The sequence below is a fragment of the Erinaceus europaeus genome, chromosome 18 (genome assembly GCF_950295315.1).
Source record: "Erinaceus europaeus chromosome 18, mEriEur2.1, whole genome shotgun sequence".
NCBI classification, from domain to species: Eukaryota; Metazoa; Chordata; class Mammalia; order Eulipotyphla; family Erinaceidae; genus Erinaceus; species Erinaceus europaeus.
In genome coordinates this window covers 76,846,753-76,865,970 of record NC_080179.1, presented here as the reverse complement: position 1 = coordinate 76,865,970, position 19,218 = coordinate 76,846,753, and the positions used below count along the sequence as shown (strand labels likewise).

The following is a 19,218-nucleotide window of genomic DNA, read 5'->3' as shown; positions in this document are numbered from 1 at the left end:
TAAAAAAACTAAAAAAAAAAAAAAGGAATCAGACACCATAGCCTCCACTTTTACCCACTTGAGCTGAATGGTAAATCAACAAGAGCACTTGCAGTTTCAAGTGATGGAAAGCCAGACCAACATGAACAAAACAGGGACTTACTGCTTTATGAAATGGTACGGCCGGCCCCAGGGTAACTCAGGTTTCCATCACTGTTTGTTTAGAAACCCAAACAATGTTAGAGAATCCTATCACCATGTCCCAGCCCCCCTCTCCCCTTGTCTGATTCACTGCAGTAACAAGCCTGCCATACTGTTGTCTCTGTAGCTAACATCTTTTGAGACTTTTTAAAAATAGTTTTATTTCATTTATTTTGGATAGAGACAGAGAGAAATTGAGAGTGAAGGGAAAGAGAGAAAGAGTTATGCCTACAGCATTTGTGAAGCTTCCTATCTTGCATGTGGGGGTCAGGATTTGAACGAGGGTCCTTGTACATTGTAATATCTCTGTTCAACCAAGTCCACCACCACCTGGCTCTGCTAACACCCTTTGAACTCAGAATCTTGTAGGAACAGTTATCCAGTGGGCAAGAACTCATTGCTAACCATTTTCAGAGGCTCTCTTATTTGAATGAGTTAGTGTGCAATTTTAGAAAACTATTTCTGGAAATAATTGTATTTAAAATTATAGATCTAGGTGATTAAACATATAATTTCTAATATAACATTATAATATCTATCAATAATTATGTTTTCCATGAGGCAGACATTGTTTTTATTAACTCTGAGCAACATTTTAGTCATTTAGAATAATACCAGAGTTCTAGTATCATTACAGGGTGTGCGCGCGCACACACACACACACACACACACACACACACACTCACACACACACACACACACACACTCACTCTATCCATTCCTCCCTCCCACTTTATTTCCTCCACCCATCCTGTAACCACTAGTAGCCTGAGTTAGTTTTATATTTTAATTTTGTCAATTTGTTTGCTTCCACAAGCTAGTGAAACCATCCAGGAATTGTCTATAACTTCCTGACATGTTTCACTTAGCATAATTACAGCAAATTCCATCTATCTGGTCCCAGAAGACACTGTTTTATGTATTTTAATAAGACATCAGCATTCTTGTTTTCTTTTTTTTTGAGGGGGCAACAGTGTTCTATTGAATATACGTCATGTCAGTAGGCCTCTAGCTTGATTCTATTTTTTTTTTAATTCTAATATCACTTTACTAAAGAAATGTTGACGTGCGGGATTTTGTTGCCTCATCTTTCCCACACACATGTATTAGTGCATCTTAAGCTCAGCCAAACCATCATCTTATTCTACCTAGAGACTTAGCTCTCTTACCTCCCCTTAGTAGCCTTCCTGTTCCCCCATTTGAGTCCCCAAATCAGCTTGACAGACTATACACCGTTGGAGATTCACCCTGCATTGTTCTTTGCTCTGTTTCTTAAAACCCATCAGTGAGTGAGATCACTTTGGTACCCGTCTGGCTGATCTTCCTTCACATTATTCCCTCTAGTTCCTTCTGTGTTGTAACAATGGAATGTGCTACCATTTCTTACAGCTATATAGTATTCCGCTGTGTGTCTATGACGCAACTCTTTAACCATTCATCTGTTGTTGAACGCTGAGCTTATTTCCAGATTTGGCTATAATTAAGCATCACCATAAACATAGGTCTGCATAGATCTTTTCAAATAGGTGTTTCTCTGTTCTTGGGACAGACTCCTAAAATAAGAATTGCTGGGTTTTACAGTAGGCTGATTCGTAATGTTTTCAGGAAAAGTTGATTCCACATTTTGGTTATTGTGAGTAATGCTTCTGAGAACATCAGGGTTCATATGTTCTTTCAGTTCAGTGTCTTCTGTGCTCTTGTGAAATGCATGAAGCGGTATTGCTTAGTAATTAGTATATAGTATCTCCATTTTTGGAGATGGCTTAGATTGCACTGCATTCCACATGAATAAAGAGATACTGCTTCCCAGCTCAGCCATGAGTCTCTGGTCATCTCTCTCTCCCACCCGCGAAGCTAGCCCGGCACTCTTGTCAGACAACCAGGGACTCATGGCTGGGTTGTACACAGTATCTCTTTATTCATGCTGGACGCAGCATAATCTAAGCCAAACTAAGCTAAAACTAAACTAAAAACTAAACTAAACTAAAAACACAATCCTATATATACTCGCCAAGTAGGGCGGAAACAGGATGTGACGCAGAGAGGGTGGAGCGAAAAGTGACTGGTGCAGATCAGGGTGACTATAAGAGGGGGCGGGGCAAAATGACATCGTGAACCAGTGGGGATGAAACCAGTGCCCTGCAGGCAGGACGGTGCTTAGTTATGTAAATAGAATAGTGTTCAGCAGGGGGGATTAAACCAAATGAAAGAGAAGGGGTTTCTAGAAGCAGAATTAGAAGCAGACCAACACACTGTGACACTTACTTTCAGTGCTTTTCTCTTTTGCTCAAACATTAACTTGCAGGGGAAAAATAAAACTACTTGTTTGTCAAAGTGCTACTCTAAGTAAAAATCAGGCAAAATGGTCATCTAAAATGTGTCTGTAGGAAGAGTATATTTCAAATAGAAAATGTTGATATATGGAGAGTAGCTAAATTTTGTTTGAAAATAATCTCCAGGGTCTGGGTGGCAGTACGCCTGTTGAATACGTCGTAAGTCACAATGTGCAAGGACCCAGGTTAGAAGCCCCAGTCGCCACCTGCAGGGGGGTAGCTTCACAAGTGGTGGGGTAGTGAGTGATGCAAGTGTCTGTCTCCCTCCTTATCACCCCCTACCCTCTCAGTTTCTGGCTGTCTCTATCCAATAAATTAATAAAGGTAATTTTTTTTAAAAAAAGCCTGCATGGCAAGAAAAAAAACTCTTTAAAGAAAAGAAAAAAATCATTAAATCAACTAGCTAGTTATGTTATAAGCCATGTTCGTTTTGTTTCCAGGAGCACATGACTGGTGAGAATGCCAGAGGACTAACACCAAGACAGTGCTCCATAGTGGAGGTGGTCCTGGCTACCGTCAAGGTAAGACCATTGTATCCGTGAATCTGTATCCTTAGACCACCCCCCGCCTCCATGTCCTCAGAAAAAGATACTGCTGGGTAGAGATTTCCAGGGCTCTGCCGTCTAAGGATCCGCGAGCGAAGGGACATCGGCTTAAGCCCCCATCCCCGCCCCGGTCTTGTTCTGCTCCATGCCTCTGCTCTCCTGCTTGCTTGTTTTGCCTCTCTCTAGAAATCGCGTGTAAGGCTTAGGTCGTAGCCTACACTGTAAAAGAGAAACAAGTGCCATGAAAGTTCAGTTGAAGAAATGCCTTTGAGGATTTGAGTTTAATTTCCTTTCTTGTTTTCCATGCCTGTTGAAATTGATCTTAAAATGTCAATCTTTTCCTGGATCTTTGTTACTGCAATGATTTAATTTCTAGCTGAGAAAGAGCAAAAGTAAGAGTAAGAAAGAGCATTACTCTGGCACATGGGATGCTAAGTTTTAAACTTGGGTCTTTGTGATTCAAACACTATCCACTAGGCCATCTGATGGGTCCCTCCATCAATTTTTTTATGACAAAAGATCAGCCCAAGTTATGGTAGTCTGGGCTCAACATATCTCAGCATGCAATGTGGGAGTGTTTGGTTTTGAATAGTTCCTCATATATGTGTGTGCATCATTTTTATTCGTACATGAAGGCTTACTGAAGGATGAAAATTAATAAAGAATAGCGGTCATGGAAATGGACAAGCTCATCTCTTCCTTACACTCAAGAATTAATCTTTGGGTGGAATCCACATGACCACCGCCTACAGACACCCGATGAAACCCCCATCTATACTTGAAAGCTCAACTATCCTACATGATGTCTGAATTATTTGTGGTGACCTTTCCACCTAGTCTCATCATCAGAGGGTTATCTTGTTCTTTAGAAGCAAACAGAAACGCATGACCTAGTAAGAAAATCGACCCCTATCTTATTCCTCTGGGACTAAGTCTTCTGAGCCTTCCCCATTATGATTTCTGTTATTCCTAGAAATAAACTGGCAAAAGAAAGTGATAAATGAAGGAGAAATCTAGAGAATTTATAGGCAATAGAAAGAAAAATGCTTTGCACTCTTTTTCAAACACTATATATATATAATTTTGTGTCATCTTTATAAGCATCCAGGACTTTAAGAAAATTGAGGATAATAATTCACATTGTATAGGTATAAAAATGGTGAATCAGGAGGTGTAAATTGTTTCAGGTCACAGAATTGCTAGTAACTGACAGATATTGGAAAGGACAACAAAACCTTGTCAGTACTCTTGCTTCAGTATCAAATTATTTCACTCAATTTTGGCGGAGTGTCCATAAAAATACGTAGAAGACTGCTCCTGCAGTTTCATCCTGAACTCCCTGAGCAAATACCCCCCCCCCAATGTGTCCCACAATCTCCCCTCTCCAGACCCCTACCCCTCGAGGGAAAGATAGAAACAGGCTAGTGATCGGCATCAACCTTCTAATATCTATGATCAGGTGGAGGAGGAATTATAGACGCCAGACCTTCTACCTTCTGCATTCCATAGGAATTTTATTTCGTACCCCTAGAAGTGGAGAAATGATAGAGGAAGATGACCAGAGGGCTCTGAAATCCAATTCCATCAGGACCCAAAGGAAAAAAGAAAACAAAAGAAAAGGACCGATAGTCAGAAAATAGTAGGTGTGACTTAGAATGGAAGAAAAGGCAGAACCATAGGGAAAAGTGGGCAAATATTATATAAATAGAAATAACATGAATAATAGTTAATTCATAACTATGATCTTGGAAGAACATGCTGCTACAGTTTCTGGTGGAAAGAATATGTACACAGAAAGAACCCTGGTGGTGGGAAAAGTATGGAATTATACACTTGTTATCTTATAATTTTGTAAATAAATAGCAAATTACTAGTAAATTTTAAAAATATATGTATAAAAGAGCATTGGCAGAATACTCCGTGATGGCTGCTTTGAAAATGTCTTCAGACTAAGCCCAACAATAAAAAAAACAACAAATGAAAACCAGAAAATCTCTTGTACTGCAATATGAACCGTCAGCAAGATATATACCCTACTGGAGGCTGGGTGGTGGCTCACCTGCCTGAGCACACACATTACCAAGTAAAAGGACCCAGACTCAAGACCCAAGTCCCCACCTGCTGTAAGGAGACTCCAAGAGCTGTGAAGCAGGACCGCAGGTGTCTATCTCCTCTCTCTCTCTCTCTCTCTCTCTATATATATATATATATATATATATATATATACCCTCCCCTCCCCTCTCAATTTCTCTCTGTCTTATTAAAAATAAAATAGAAATGAGAGAGATTAGCCACCAGGGAATGGTGAGTTCACAGTGCACCGTACCCCAGCAGTGACCCTGGAAGGGAAAAACAAACAAAAACAGACATCCTACTGAGCCGGAGAAGAAAAGCTCTCCATCCAGCAGAAATCTAATAACCAAAATGCATCAAAAGCTCACAAAACTCAGACCCTGCAGTACAGCAGCAACAACAAAAACCTGTTTAAGAAATGGGGAAAGATGGGAGCCGGGCAGTGGCGCAGCAGGTTAAGCGCACGTGGTGCAAAGCACAGGGACCGGCATAAGGATCCCGGTTGGAACCCTCAGCTCCCCACCTGCAGGGGAGGCGCTTCACAAGCAGTAAAGCAGGTCTGCAGGTGTCTTTATCTTTCCTCCTCTCTGTCTTCTTCTTTCCATTTCTCTCGGTCCTATCCAACAACAACAGCAATGATAACAATAACAAGCACAACAAGGGCAACAAAATGGGAAAAATGGCCTCCAGGAGCAGTGATTCGTAGTACAGGCACCGAGCCCCAGCAATAACCCTGGAGGCAAAAAAAAAAAAGAAAGAAAAGAAAAGAAATGGGGGGGGGGGGAGCCAGGCGGTAGCGCAGCGGGTTAAGCGCAGGTGGCGCTAAGCGCAAGGACCGGCATGAGGATCCCGGTTCGAGCCCCGGGCTCCCCACCTGCAGGGGAGTCGCTTCACAGGCAGTGAAGCAGGTCTGCAGGTGTCTGTCTTTCTCTTCTCCTCTCTGTCTTCCCCTCTTCTCTCTATTTCTCTCTGTCCTGTCCAACAACGACAACATCAACTACAACAACAATAAAAAAAAAAAGACAAGGGCAACAAAAGGGAAGATAAATAAAATTACAAATATATATATATATATATGAAAAGAAATGGGGAAAGAATCTGGACAGACTCTCCAGTAAAGATGACATTCAGATGGCCAACAAGTCTATGGAAAAAAATTCACACTCCCACCAACTTGAAGAAGGGTTTCATTTTCAGCACCTCCTATACAACACTTGTTACTTCTGTCCTTTTTTAATGTGCGCCATTCTCACAGTTGTGAGGTGATCTCGTCCTGTTTGGATTCAGATTTCTCAGATAGACAGGAACTTTGAACATTTTTATTCTTACTAGATCTCTGATAGACGGTGTGTGTAACAGTTTTTCCCAACTGAGCTTTTGAGTTTACAACACAGATCTCGATAAAACTGGTGTGGGAGCCCATGAAATGTGAGGGTCTTTCACACAGAACAGCGGGACCTTTCCCAATGCATACATTCTTTTTTTTTATTAGTGAGTTAACTTGATTGACAAGATTGTGGGATAAGAGTGGTACGTTTCTTACCGCCAGAGTTCCACATGCCCTCCCCTCCATTGGAAGCTTCCTTATTCTTTATCCCTCTGGGAGTATGGACCAAAGATCTTAATGGGGAGCAGAAGGTAGGAGGTCTGGTTTCTGTAATTGTTTCTCCTCCAGACATGGCGTTGATAGGTCAATCCACACTCCAAGCCTGTTTCTTTCTCTCCATAGTGGGGCAGGGCTCTGGAGAGGTGGGGTTCCAGGACATATTGGTGAGGTCATCTGCCCAGGGAAGTCAGGTTGGCCTCCTGGTAGCATCTGCAACTTGGTGGCCATAAAAATTAAGTGTGGGGAGATAGCATAATGGTCATGCAAGAAGGTTCTCATGCCTGAAACTCTCAAGTCCCAGATTCAGTCCCTGGTACCATCCAAAGCCAGAGCTGAGTCATGCTCTGGTAAAAATAAATAAATAAACAAATAAATAAGTAAGTAAAATTAAGATACAAAAGAGAACAAATTGTTTAATAATCGGGAGCCTAGAGGTAAGAATACAGCAGATGCAATTTTGAGTTTCCATGTTGGAAGAAGCTAGGAAGTCTGCTTTAGGTATATTCCAAGGGTCCCATGTCTTTACTAATTTTTGCATGAGCCCCATAGCTAACATGCAGGTGGACTGACAGAGTTGTCTGGCAAGATGGTGTCAGAGTTGGGAATAGGACTAGAGCGCTGGATCAGGGCAGAGGGTAGCTCCAAAATATGGGAAAATATATCAATACCACTCACTGGTTTACCCCATGGATCTGACCTAGGGCCCACGTCTATTCATACTTAGCACAGGAACCTGTGTGACCTCTGTATCCCCAAACTCACACTCCATGGTCATAGCTAGGAACATTCTAGGCTGCACTCATGTCAGGACCCGTCTTCCTTGAGTGGTAGAGTATGTTGACTCAGCCTTCCTTCAGAGAGCAGGGCAGTTTCTACCATTGTTGTACAATGAGGGCCAATGCAGACATTCTTGACCTAGGACCTGAGGAAATTCTTGAATCTTGAACAATTCTCCAAATATTTTATGACCAGGTTTTACATATCCAAGAGGAAAAACTGTTGGTGAGTTTTCCTGTTGCTGCCCTTCTACATTTCCCTGGAAAAATCTTTACTTGGAACAAAATCTTTATGAAGAACATAGTGTTCTTCAGAGTATGTTGCAGATACATTGGACATTATATAGAAACAATACATGTTGTCAAAGACATAATGTACTATAAAAAGAATGGATATGTGGAATATTAATTCCTTGGTATAAAAGAAAGAATTTGAACTCAAGATAAATATATATTCAAGATAGCTTTGGAATTTACCTGGTTCCCTTTTACTGAACCTACAGAACATTGCTTCTAGTATTCAAGACTTCAGATGAATACCAGAGAAGGCAATGCTATTTGTCTGAGATTTCACCTTGACAAGGGCCTTACTCAGTGTGTCATCCATTATTCAGAAAACATCTTTGTGACTGTTTCCGAGCATATTCAGTTATATCATTAGTTTTTGCATTATTTCATATTCAGTTATAGCATTAGAAGTGTTTTGCATTATTTCATATTCAGTTATAGCATTAGAAGTGTTTTGCATTATTTCATATTCAGTTGCTCTGGGAAGCATAAAGTAGACAACCTGATTTGAAGAACTGCCATTCAGAAAGCATTCACTTCATTTTTATAATAAATAACTGTGATCCATTGCACCAAAGGAAAGAAATCTGAAGGGGAAAAGAGTGGACGAGGAGGGTGTTGGGGTCCTGGTACCTGACGGAAAAGGACCTACGTGGGTAAGAGTGTAACGCAGACACCTGTCATGGGGAGATGAGAGGCTGTACCCATATGTCAGCAACTGCAGCTAAAGCATTAACCTCCCCCCCAGTAATAATAATGACAATATTCATAGTGAAAACGAAGGAGGAGGGAGAGGAGGAGGAGCCAGAGAAGAAGGAGAAGAGGAGGAAGAGGAAGAAGAAGGGAAGGAGGAGGAGTCAGAATAAGAAGACGAATGGAAAAAAAAAAACCCACAATGACCCTGGGTCCACACTTCCAGAGGGATAAAGAATAGGAAAGTTGTCAGGGGAGGGGATGGACATATGGAGTTCTGGTGGTGGGAACTGTGTGGAGCTGTACCCCTCTTATCCTATGGTTTTTGTCAGTGTTTCCTTTTTATAAATAAAAATTATTTTAAAATAAAAAGTATTAAAATGAAAATAAATAAATAAATAAATAAATAGAGCGTTCATTTAGAACACCCTGTCCATGGAACTATAGGGAATAATACAAAAGCAGTTAAAATGAGTTATAAGCTCATTTTTTTAACAAACGTATATATAGTTGATAAAAATTGAAAGGGAGTAGGACACAGTGCTAGGGGTGCAGAAATGGTGGTTGTTTCTCTGGGGGTGTTTAGGGAAAGCTTCCTAGAGAAGGAAGTTGGGAAGTTTAAAGAGTGAATTAAAGAAAAGCATGAGGGAACTCCGAGAAGATGTGGACCCGGCTGAAACGTCAAGGAACGTCCTGCAGAGAGCGAGGATTAGAGGGAGCAGACAGGCTGGGAGCAAGTACTGAGGCTTCAGATTAAAGATTCCCAACTTCAGATTATTGGTGAAAGAGAAGACATCCCACCCCCCACCGCACAAGAAAGTTCATCGTTTTGTAATCCTCTGTCAAATCACTAGTAACAGATAGCATTGTATTAAAAAACGAAAAGTTGATGCTTCATACTGCAGAAGGAAGATCCAGTATACTTGGATCCAGTGTATAAAAAAGGATAAGAGTTGTGGTAGGAAGTATTTTAATATATGTAAATAGTTTCTATGACGAAGGTAAACCTCAGTTATTAAAGTGAAGTTATAGTTTGTTGGATGAATTGGATTACAGATAACCCAGTTTTGAAAAAAAAAAAAAAAAAAAAAAAAGGAGCTTTCCACAAATATAATATAGGTACAAGAAAGGGGAAAAAGCTACTATGTAAAAATCTACTAAAGTCACATATCAAAAAGAAGAAATCAAATTCCTACTCCATTGAAGCATTAACATGACCTCATCAGTCAGTAAAGGACAGCCCCTCAACATTAAGTTGGAGGACTCGAAGAGCAGGACCAACAGCTTGAAAGCTGTCAGGAGCTGCTTGTTGCTGGCTTTGAAAGTGACTGGGATCCATGTGGATTCAGTCGGCTAGGAAGGATTGTCAGTTTCCCCAATGAATGGGTACTCACGGGATGCACCACGGGAAGGTCGATCCAATACATCCCACTTCGATCATCCTCTTTGGCATTATGCTATTCCACTGCAGAATACTGTGCCCCAGTATGGTTCCGTAGCCTCCATGTCCACTTGGTCGATTCCAAATTATATTCCTCCATGAGGATCATTTCTGGAACCATCCGTTCCACCCCGGTTCCATGGCTGCCAGTTCTTAGCAACATCGCCCCGCCAGATATTCGTCGGGATGCGGCATCATCTAAGTTCATTTCCCACGTCTACGCTCGACCGGACCTGCCAATCTACGCGGATATCTTCGCCCACCCTGTCCAATGCTTGACGTCTCGTCACCCAATCTGGTCCCCTATGCCTACACTGAACTTCTCTGTTCCAGACTCTTGGAAACAGAGTTGGCAGTCAGCTGAGGTCAAGAACAAACACCTCATCACAGACCCCTGCGAGCGTCCACCCAGCTTTGACCTAGCACGTTATGATTGGGCCCTCCTCAATCGCTATGGAACAGGCCATGGCCGGTGCGCCGCTATGTTCCATCGCTGGGGGGCCAGAGACGACCCGAACTGCCCCTGCGGCTCCAGACAGACTATGACCCACATAGTCAACGACTGCCACCTCTCCAGATTCAAAGGAGGTCTCGAAACTTTACATCAGGCTCAACCTGACGCTGTTGACTGGCTGCGGAAGAAGGGCAAACGCTAGAAGAAGAAGAATCAGTCAGTAAAGAAAAAAAAGCAGATTATGGATGATCTACAAATACGTAAGAATTTTGATGGTTTGGTTTGAGTTACAAATATTAAAACAAAATGACATGTGGGTTAGAGACAGTGCTCTGAGGACGTACATGCCCCTCGCCACGCCTGCAGCTTGGGTCCAACTTCAGCACCACTGAGGAGTACTAAGGATCCGGGGGGAGTTCTGACAACTGTGATGCCTTTCAACCTCTTTCATCTTTCTCTGTCTCTAACTCTAGCTCTATCTCCCTCTGAATCAGTAGTCAACTGGCCCAGTAATATGACATTCTGCATGCACAAAGACAGAGCCCCAGGGAGAAAACCATATGTTGTATGTTGTATATTAAATATTCTATACTCTACATAGTATATTACAGATTATATGTATATTGTCTGCCTGTATAACAGATCTCTCCTCTTATCATAGATGCCATTTTTATCCAGAGCTTCTTCTAAGTATAAAGGACACCAACTTCCTAAGATTCTTTTTTTTTAATTTCTTTATTGGGGAATTAATGCTTTACATTTGACAGTAAACACAATAGTTTGTACATGCATAACATTTCTCAGTTTTCCATATAACAATACAAACCCCACAAGGGTCTCTGTCATCTTTTTGGACCTGTATTCTCCACCACCACCCCCAATATATTGGGAACATATATATTCATGATGATTATATCTTCCTGTTGGGTTAATCCTCTGGCCAATGTGAATTGTCAATGTCTGTCACTTCTCACCTCTTAAATGCCTGATTTATCTAATATTAGAATAGCTGTTCTTGCCCCTTTGTTTGCATTATTGGCTTGAAATGCTTTGCTCCAAGCTGTCACTGGAGCTTCTTATTATCTTTCCTTTGTATGTGTGTTTCTTAAAGACACAGAATATATGGGTCTTGCTTTTCAACCCATTCACTCACTCTGGATTGCTTAACTGGTGTATTTAAGCCAATCAAAATAGAGTAATTATTGATAAATGTGATTTGCTTATAGGCATTCTGGTTTTTATTCTGAAGCTGTGTTGTTTTCTTCTTGATTCTTATTTGGTTCTGTTTGTTACTTCATGTGGATGGTTTTCTATAATGGTCTTGCTTATTGTACATCTGTTTCCTATTTGTGCTGTGTTTGGTTTTATGGTTGTTTTGATTATTATGTCTAATTGTGATAGCTACACTAGGGTTTTTTAAGTTGGTTTTGGATCACCAACATCAGACTATACCGCTCTATTTTTCTCTCCCCTTTCTTGTGTCTGTTTTCCTCTTATGTATTTGTGTTCAAGGTTCTCAGCTAATAGTCAACTCATTAAAAGCTGGAATTCCTCTGGTTTTTCTTTTCATGTGGAACTCTTCGGTAATTCTTGCAAAGCAGGATTGGCAGTGGCAAATTAATTCATTTTCTGGATGTTTGGAAAGATGTTCACTCCTCACTCAAGGCTATCTTAGCAGGATACAGAATTCTTGGCTAACAATTCTTAAATTTTAATACTTTGAATATACCATCCCACTCCTGCCTTTCCTCTAGGGTTTGTGATAGAAATCTGATGAGCAGATGATGGTTCTTTCTATGGAGATGATTTTCTTCCTTCCCCTAGCATCCTACAGTATTTTTCCTTGTCCTGGGTTTTATATAGTTTTTCTATGATGTCTTCTGGTGTGTGCCATTTTAGATTCAGGAATCTTTATACTTTAGCTTCTTGTATTTTTATGTTTTGAATATTGTTCAGTTGTGGAAATTTTCCTGCTGGATTTTCTTTAACTATCTTCTCTACTCCTCTCTCCCTCTATTCTTCCTCAGGGATTCCATTAACTCTGACATTTGTCTTTCTGTTGGAGTTTGCTGTTTCACAGAAAATTGCTTCATATTTACTGACCTTTCCTCTCCAACAACTTTAAATTCAGAGTGTGGTTGCTTTATCTTCTAGCACTGATATTTTCTCCTCCACCTGATTGTCTATTTTTTTCATTATCTTTACATATTTATTGGATAGAGACAGCAAGAAATCAAGAGAGAAGGGAATGAGAGAGAAGGAGACACCTGAAGTCCCACTTCACCACTTGCAAAGTTTTCCCCCTGCAAGTGAGGATTAGGGGCTCACACCCAGGTCCTTATGCATCATAACATGTGCACTGAACCAGGTGTGCCACCACCTGGCCCCCACCTGATTTGGTCTATTTCTTAGACCTCTTACTTCAGCCTGAACTGCACTCACATTGTCCTTCCTGCCTTGCAGCTCTGTTTGGACAGGGTGTTTTTTTTTTTTCTGTACTTTGTAATTCTTTTGTAAAATGATCTCTGAGATCTTAATTTAATAATGAGTTTATTGAACCCTATCTCTGTCATTTTCTCCAAATATGTCTGGTCAGTTAAAGTTTCTGCCATTGTTGCCTGTGTATTTCTCAGATTCTGCATTGAGTATGACTTTTGTTTTTGTGCCAGCAGGAGATGATAAAGCTAAGATGTTTGATTTCCCTGTTTATATATCTTGTTGTGTGTGTGTTGGGGGGAATTATATCCTGTGTCACCAGGTCAGTTTAGTGTCTTTGATGTCAATATGGGGTCTCCCTGCTGCTGTTCCAACCTTTGGTAGGGAGAGGGGGTAACAACCTTGGAGAACTCCTTTCTCCTTCTCCTTAGTGTTCAAGGAAGAATTAGTATTTATTTCCCTAGCTGGCTGTCAATGCCTGTGTAGATCACACAGGATTACTTCTCAGCCCACACAGTGTTAGTTCTCATTCACTTTTTTTGCCATAAATTCTGGTGATCCTTGTGGGCAGCTCAATATATTGACACTCACAAGTTCATCGTTTAAGGACCCTGAAATTCCCTGCCTTCCTTCCTCTGACCATGTGCTTTCTTTTATATTTTTGAGTCAGTCCCTCACTCCTAAGAACACTTGCCTATACTCAAATGTATTTAAGTGAGTTACTAGAATATATATATATATTCCTCTGACAATGTGCTTTCTCTTGACTTTAGGGTTTGTGAAGAGAAATCTGTTGAAAGTCTGATGGTTCTACCTCTTTCTATGAATCTTCTTTTCCATACCAATTTGAAAAAAAATGTTTTTCTGCCTCCAGAGTTATCACTGGGGCTGGGGCTGGGGCTGGGACTGGAGCTGGGGCTGGGGCTGGGGCTGGATCTGGGTGCCTGCATTACTAGCAGCCATATTTCCATTAAAAAAAATTATTTTCCCTTTTTGTTGCCCTTGTTGTTTTTTATTATTGTTGTTGTAGTTATTATTGTTATTGATATCGTCATTATTAGGACAGAGAGAAATGGAGAGAGGAGGGGAAGACAGAGAGGTGGAGAGAAAGATAGATACCTTAGACCTTTTTAACTGCCTGTGAAGTGACTCCCCTGCAGGTGGGGAGCCTGGAGCTCAAACCAGGATCCTTACTCTGGTCCATGTGCTTTGCACCATGTATGCTTAACCCGCTACCCGACTCCCCCCTTTTTTATTGAATAGGACAGAGAGAAATTGAGAAGGGAGGGGAAGATAGAAAGGGGAAGAGAAAGATAAACACCTGCAGGTTTGCTTCACCACCACTTGTGAAGCGACCCCCACCCCAGCAACTGGGGAGCCAGCGGCTCAAACCACCAGATCCTTGTGTGGATCTTTGCACTTTGTACTATATACATTTAACCCAGTGCACCACTGCCTGTCCCCCTGCAATGTGTTTTCCTTGTCCTTGATTTTGTTTTTTGTTTTTTATTTTTATTTATTTATTTATTTATTATTGGATAGAGATAGAGAGAAATTGAGAGGGTTGGGGGTGATAGGGAGAGAGACAGATAGACACCTGCAGCCTGCTTCATCATTTGTGAAGCTTTCCTTAAGGTGGGGACCAGGGGCTTGAACCTGGGTCCATGTGCACTATAATGTGAGCACTTAACCAGGTGTGTCACTGCCTGGCCCCCCTTGTCTTTGCTTTTGCATAGTTTTACCATGATGTGTGCAGTGTGTGTCATTTAAGATCCTGGAACTTGGGTATTTGTTCAACTTCCTAGATGTTTTGAGCATTGCACAGTTGTGGAAATTTTTTAATATTAATTTATTTGAATATGTTCTCTGTTCCTACCTCTGTCTCTATTCACTCAGGTATCTGAGTAACACTCACACTTATATTTCTTATGGAGTCTCTATTTACCATATAATTATTTCATTTAAAAAAATATTTATTTATTCCCTTTTGTTGCCTTTGTTGTTTTATTGTTGTAGTTATTATTGTTGTTTATCGGGCTGAGCTTCACTGATGGGAGACAGACGACCCGGGACTCATGGCTGGGTTGTACGCAGTATTTATTCATGCAGGACACAGTACAATCTAAGCCAAGCTAAACTAACACTAAACTAAAACGAACAATGCTGTCCTTATATATACTTTCCAAGTAGGGTGTGAATAGGATGTGACGTAGAGAGGGTGGAGAGAAAAGTGACTGGTGAAAATCAGGGTGTGACAAGGAGAGGGGGCTGAGCAAAAGACATCATGAACCAGTGGGGATTAAACCAGTGCCCTGCAGTGGTTATGTAAATAGAATACAGTGGTTATGTAAATAGAATGCAGTGTTAAGCAGGGGGGATTAAACCAAATGAAACAGAAGGGGTTTTTAGAAGCAGAATTAGAAGCATACCAACAGTTGTTGTTATTGATGTCATCACTGTTGGATAGGACAGAGAGAAATGGAGAGAGGAGGGGAAGACAGAGAGGGGGAGAGAAAGACACCTGCAGACCTGCTTCACCGCTTGTGAAGCGACTCCCCTGCAAGAGGGGAGTCGGGGTCTCAAACCAGGATCCTTATGCTGATCCTTGCACTTTGCTTCATGTGCGCTTAACCCGCTGTGCTACTGCCAGACTCCCTAATTGCTTAATTTTCTGTAAACATTTCCTCTCCAACAACTATGAATTAAGAGGTCAGGGTGGTTTTATCTTCTAATTCTGCTGTTCTCGCCTGAAGCTGATTTATTCTACTTACTAGGCCTCTGGTTTTCTTTCTTTTAGCACCCTCTCATTAAATAACTAAATAAGCTTCTGTGTTGTGTCTTTAGTTTATTAGGAAACTGTAGTAAAAACAAAATCCTTATTGTATTTAGGAGTTACAAGTTTCAAGAAGCTTCAGTGTGCTGTCTTTCAAGTTTCTTAATCTTGTACACTATCTCACTGAACTCTGAAATGAAGCCTATATAGCTAATGGGAAGATGGTTGAATTCTCCTAAAGCAGGTCAGCAGTTAACAGTTTGTGGGAAATCAGAGAATTACCTTCTGGATCATCTCTTGGAATATTCACTTTAGTTAATGAAGATCATAAGAATACTCTCTTGTAAGATACTTTCTAGCTCTTATTTCAGAATCTTGTTGTGGAATCTTGGAACGTGATTATGCATCTCAGTACAACTCTGAAGATGAGGGATATATCAAATCTTTTCTTCAAGGAGCAAATGCTAGGAGATTCTTACCCACTTTTGAAGTTCTAAGAAGTGGGAGAAGTTTCAACTTGCTGTTTTTCTAGTTTTCAACCTTGTACAGTTTTAGTAAACTCTGAACTGAGGCCTGTGTGACTAATGTGGAAATGGGTGGATCTCCGGATGAAGAAGTAGACAACTAGCTTGGACTCACAAGCCAGTGCTTAGACTGAGTGACGAGATGTTACCTTTCTCGTGAAATCCCAGTCATTTGGAAAATGGTTTTTCTGTTCCATAAACAGAATTCAATAACCAGTGATCAGCTACTAATTAAAGTTGTCATTCTATCGGCATCCTGGCCACTTCTTGATGCAATCTGCTTATCCACACTGCAGTCTTTTCACTTTTTTTCTTCGTTCTTCATCTTCTTTTTCTTACTCTATTTTTACTTTTTAATTTTTAACCAGACCAGTGCCTAACTCTGGCTCACGATAGTACTAAGAACTGAACCTGGGACAGTTGGTGGCTCAGACATGAAGCTGGTTTTGCGTGACCCTTACTCTAACTCCTCAGCCTTAAAGTCTGTATTCTTACATTCCGAGGACCTGCGTCTGTCCCAAAGAACATCATTTTAGAGATTTTGAGGGACTGTGAATTAGATGCTGATAATATAGCAGTGAAAAAAAAATACAGCTACATTCTGGATTTATCTTGTGTCAAACATATTTTAATCCATTTGAATTAAATCACTACAGCTATAACAATCCTGCTCCAGTCATTCTCACTAATGACATCTTCTTAGACTATCCTCCTTTTTCCCCCCCATTTTAGCAATACTTCCATGCAGGAGGAAATGGTCTAAAAAAGAATTATTTGGAAAAAAGTCCGGATCTTCAGTCCCTGAGATATGCCCTCAGTCTTTATACCCAAACTACCGATGCTTTGATAAAGAGATTCATAGCCACCCAGACTGCACAGAGTAAGTACTTCACTGAAAACCAGAGTTAACTGAATAGTAAATATCAACCTCAGAATGATCACAAATAATAAATTGAAATGGCAATGCAAATGAGAATAATATAATGGAAAAAAACTAAGATTTGCTCAATATTAAGACTGTATGTAATGGTTGACTCTTGGTGATCTTTTTTGTTCATATTAACATTTATTTATATACACCTAAATGTATTTACACATTTTTAAATGAAAAGTCAATCTCAAATGTATCTGAGTAAAAGAGCTCATAGTAGCACAGAAATCCTTAATTATACTTTAATATATGTAGCAAACATATTCTTTAGCAGTAGTGCTATCTTTTGCTTACTACTTTAAAAGATTCCTATAATTTGATGCTATAGGGAAACTGGCTGATTTGAGCTTCATAACATTTATAAAAGCCCAGTCTTGAGTATTTATAACTTCCACAGTCTTCAAGGTAGTATACGAGATTCAGGGTTTAACTAATCTGGATAAAGTTCATAAAACTGGTAATAATTCCCCTCCCTAACTTAAAATGTGAGACTTCTTGCTTTGGGGTTTCTAGAAGGTAAGTGTCACCTTCCCAAATTTTCATTTGGAAAACAGATCCGACTTAACTAATCTGGATAAAGTTCATAAAACTGGTAATAATTCCCCTCCCTAACTTAAAATGTGAGACTTCTTGCTTTGGGGTTTCAAGAAGGTAAGTGTCACCTTCCCAAATTTTCATTTGGAAAACAGATCCGACTTGTAATTTAAAACAGACTATCAGGTGAGTATTTGCTTTGAAATCTGGGTTAGTTTTACATGGCAACATTGCCACTTCATGAGCTGCTGGTCTGTTACAGTTAAACTTCTTCCAGAGTTACGGTAATTGCATACACATAGGAACTGACATTTCCAAGCTTTCACTGAAGACCGTGTCAGTCGTAGTCAGAGGTGCATGAGGAGGGAGGCGGTGCTGAATGCAGACACAAAGACTAGCGTACAGTGCAATTCACAGGAGCCATAGGCACGTGTCAGAGGATGCTGTCTTCATTCCTGAGGTCCTAGGAAAGCAAACCGAATATTTTTCCTGTGAGGGAAATGCTTCAGACTTGTCAGTTCCTCCATGGAGACCAAAGAGCCCTGAGTCAGTGCTGGCTCTGTCTTGTGTGCTGTGTTTCCAGATAGTGTCAAACTGAAGGTTATAACGGCTCCGTCTGGTGTGATATTCAAACTTGGGTTATGTGTTAGGTTGGTTCCAGAAAGGAGAGGAGAAGAGCTGAGTTTGTGAAAGGTTATCAGAAGGTATAGGAATAGAAAAGGTATTATTGCCTGACTCCAGGACCTCTCAAGTTCTGTGACACTATATATATATATATATATATATATATATATATATATATATATATATATATACAAACACATATCTGTATCTGCTTCTCATACATCATTTAGTGATATAGCTTTATTCCCAGAAAATGTGATTGCATAAAACCTTTGTTTTGGCTCTATGTGCAAAAGAGTAGATATCACAGTGAAAAGCAACATACACATGTGATTTCAATATATGAAGATCTGTCACATGTATTCATATGATTCATATTATATGGAAAGTTTAAAACATGTGAGGAGGGCCAGGGAAATATAATAGTTTATGTACCAGACTTTGTTTTTTAATTTCTTTATTGGGGAATTAATCTTCCACATTCGACAGTAAATACAATAGTTTGTAAATGCATAACATTCCCCAGTTTTTCATAGAACAATACAACCCCCACTAGGTCCTCTGAATCCTTCCTGGACCTGTATTCTCCCCACCCACCCACCCCAGAGTCTTTTACTTTGGTGTAATACGCCAATTCCAGTTTAGGTTCTGCTTGTGTTTTCTTTTCTGATCCTGTTTTACAACTTCTGCCTGAGAGTGAGATCATCCCATATTCATCCTTCTGTTTCTGACTTATTTCACTCAACATGATTTTTTCAAGGTCCATCCAAGATCGTCTGAAAACGGTGAAGTCACCATTTTTAATAGCTGAGTAGTATTCCATTGTGTATCTAGACCACAACTTGCTCAGCCACTCACCTGTTGTTGGACACCTGGGTTGCTTCCAGGTTTTGGCTGTTACAAATTGTGCTGCTAAGAACATATGTGTGTACCAGAATTTTATGACTAAGACTCAGTAGGTCCCAGGTTCAAATCCTGCCCCCACCATAAGCTAGAATGAGCAGTAT

At 40.4% G+C, this 19,218-nt stretch overlaps 1 protein-coding gene across 5 annotated transcripts in view; it reads left to right on the top strand.

Moving 5' to 3' along the window:
* UNC13C (unc-13 homolog C) overlaps positions 1 to 19,218 on the top strand; it is a 413,239-nt gene that overhangs the window by 350,763 nt on the left and 43,258 nt on the right. For 4 of the 5 annotated variants that reach the window (XM_060178197.1, XM_060178195.1, XM_060178196.1 and 1 more), the window contains 2 exons: positions 2,954 to 3,034; positions 16,855 to 17,002. In XM_060178197.1, coding sequence (XP_060034180.1) covers positions 2,954 to 3,034; positions 16,855 to 17,002 — 229 coding nt within the window. The remainder of the gene's footprint in view (positions 1 to 2,953; positions 3,035 to 16,854; positions 17,003 to 19,218) is intronic. The other variant, XM_060178198.1, reaches the window with a different exon arrangement.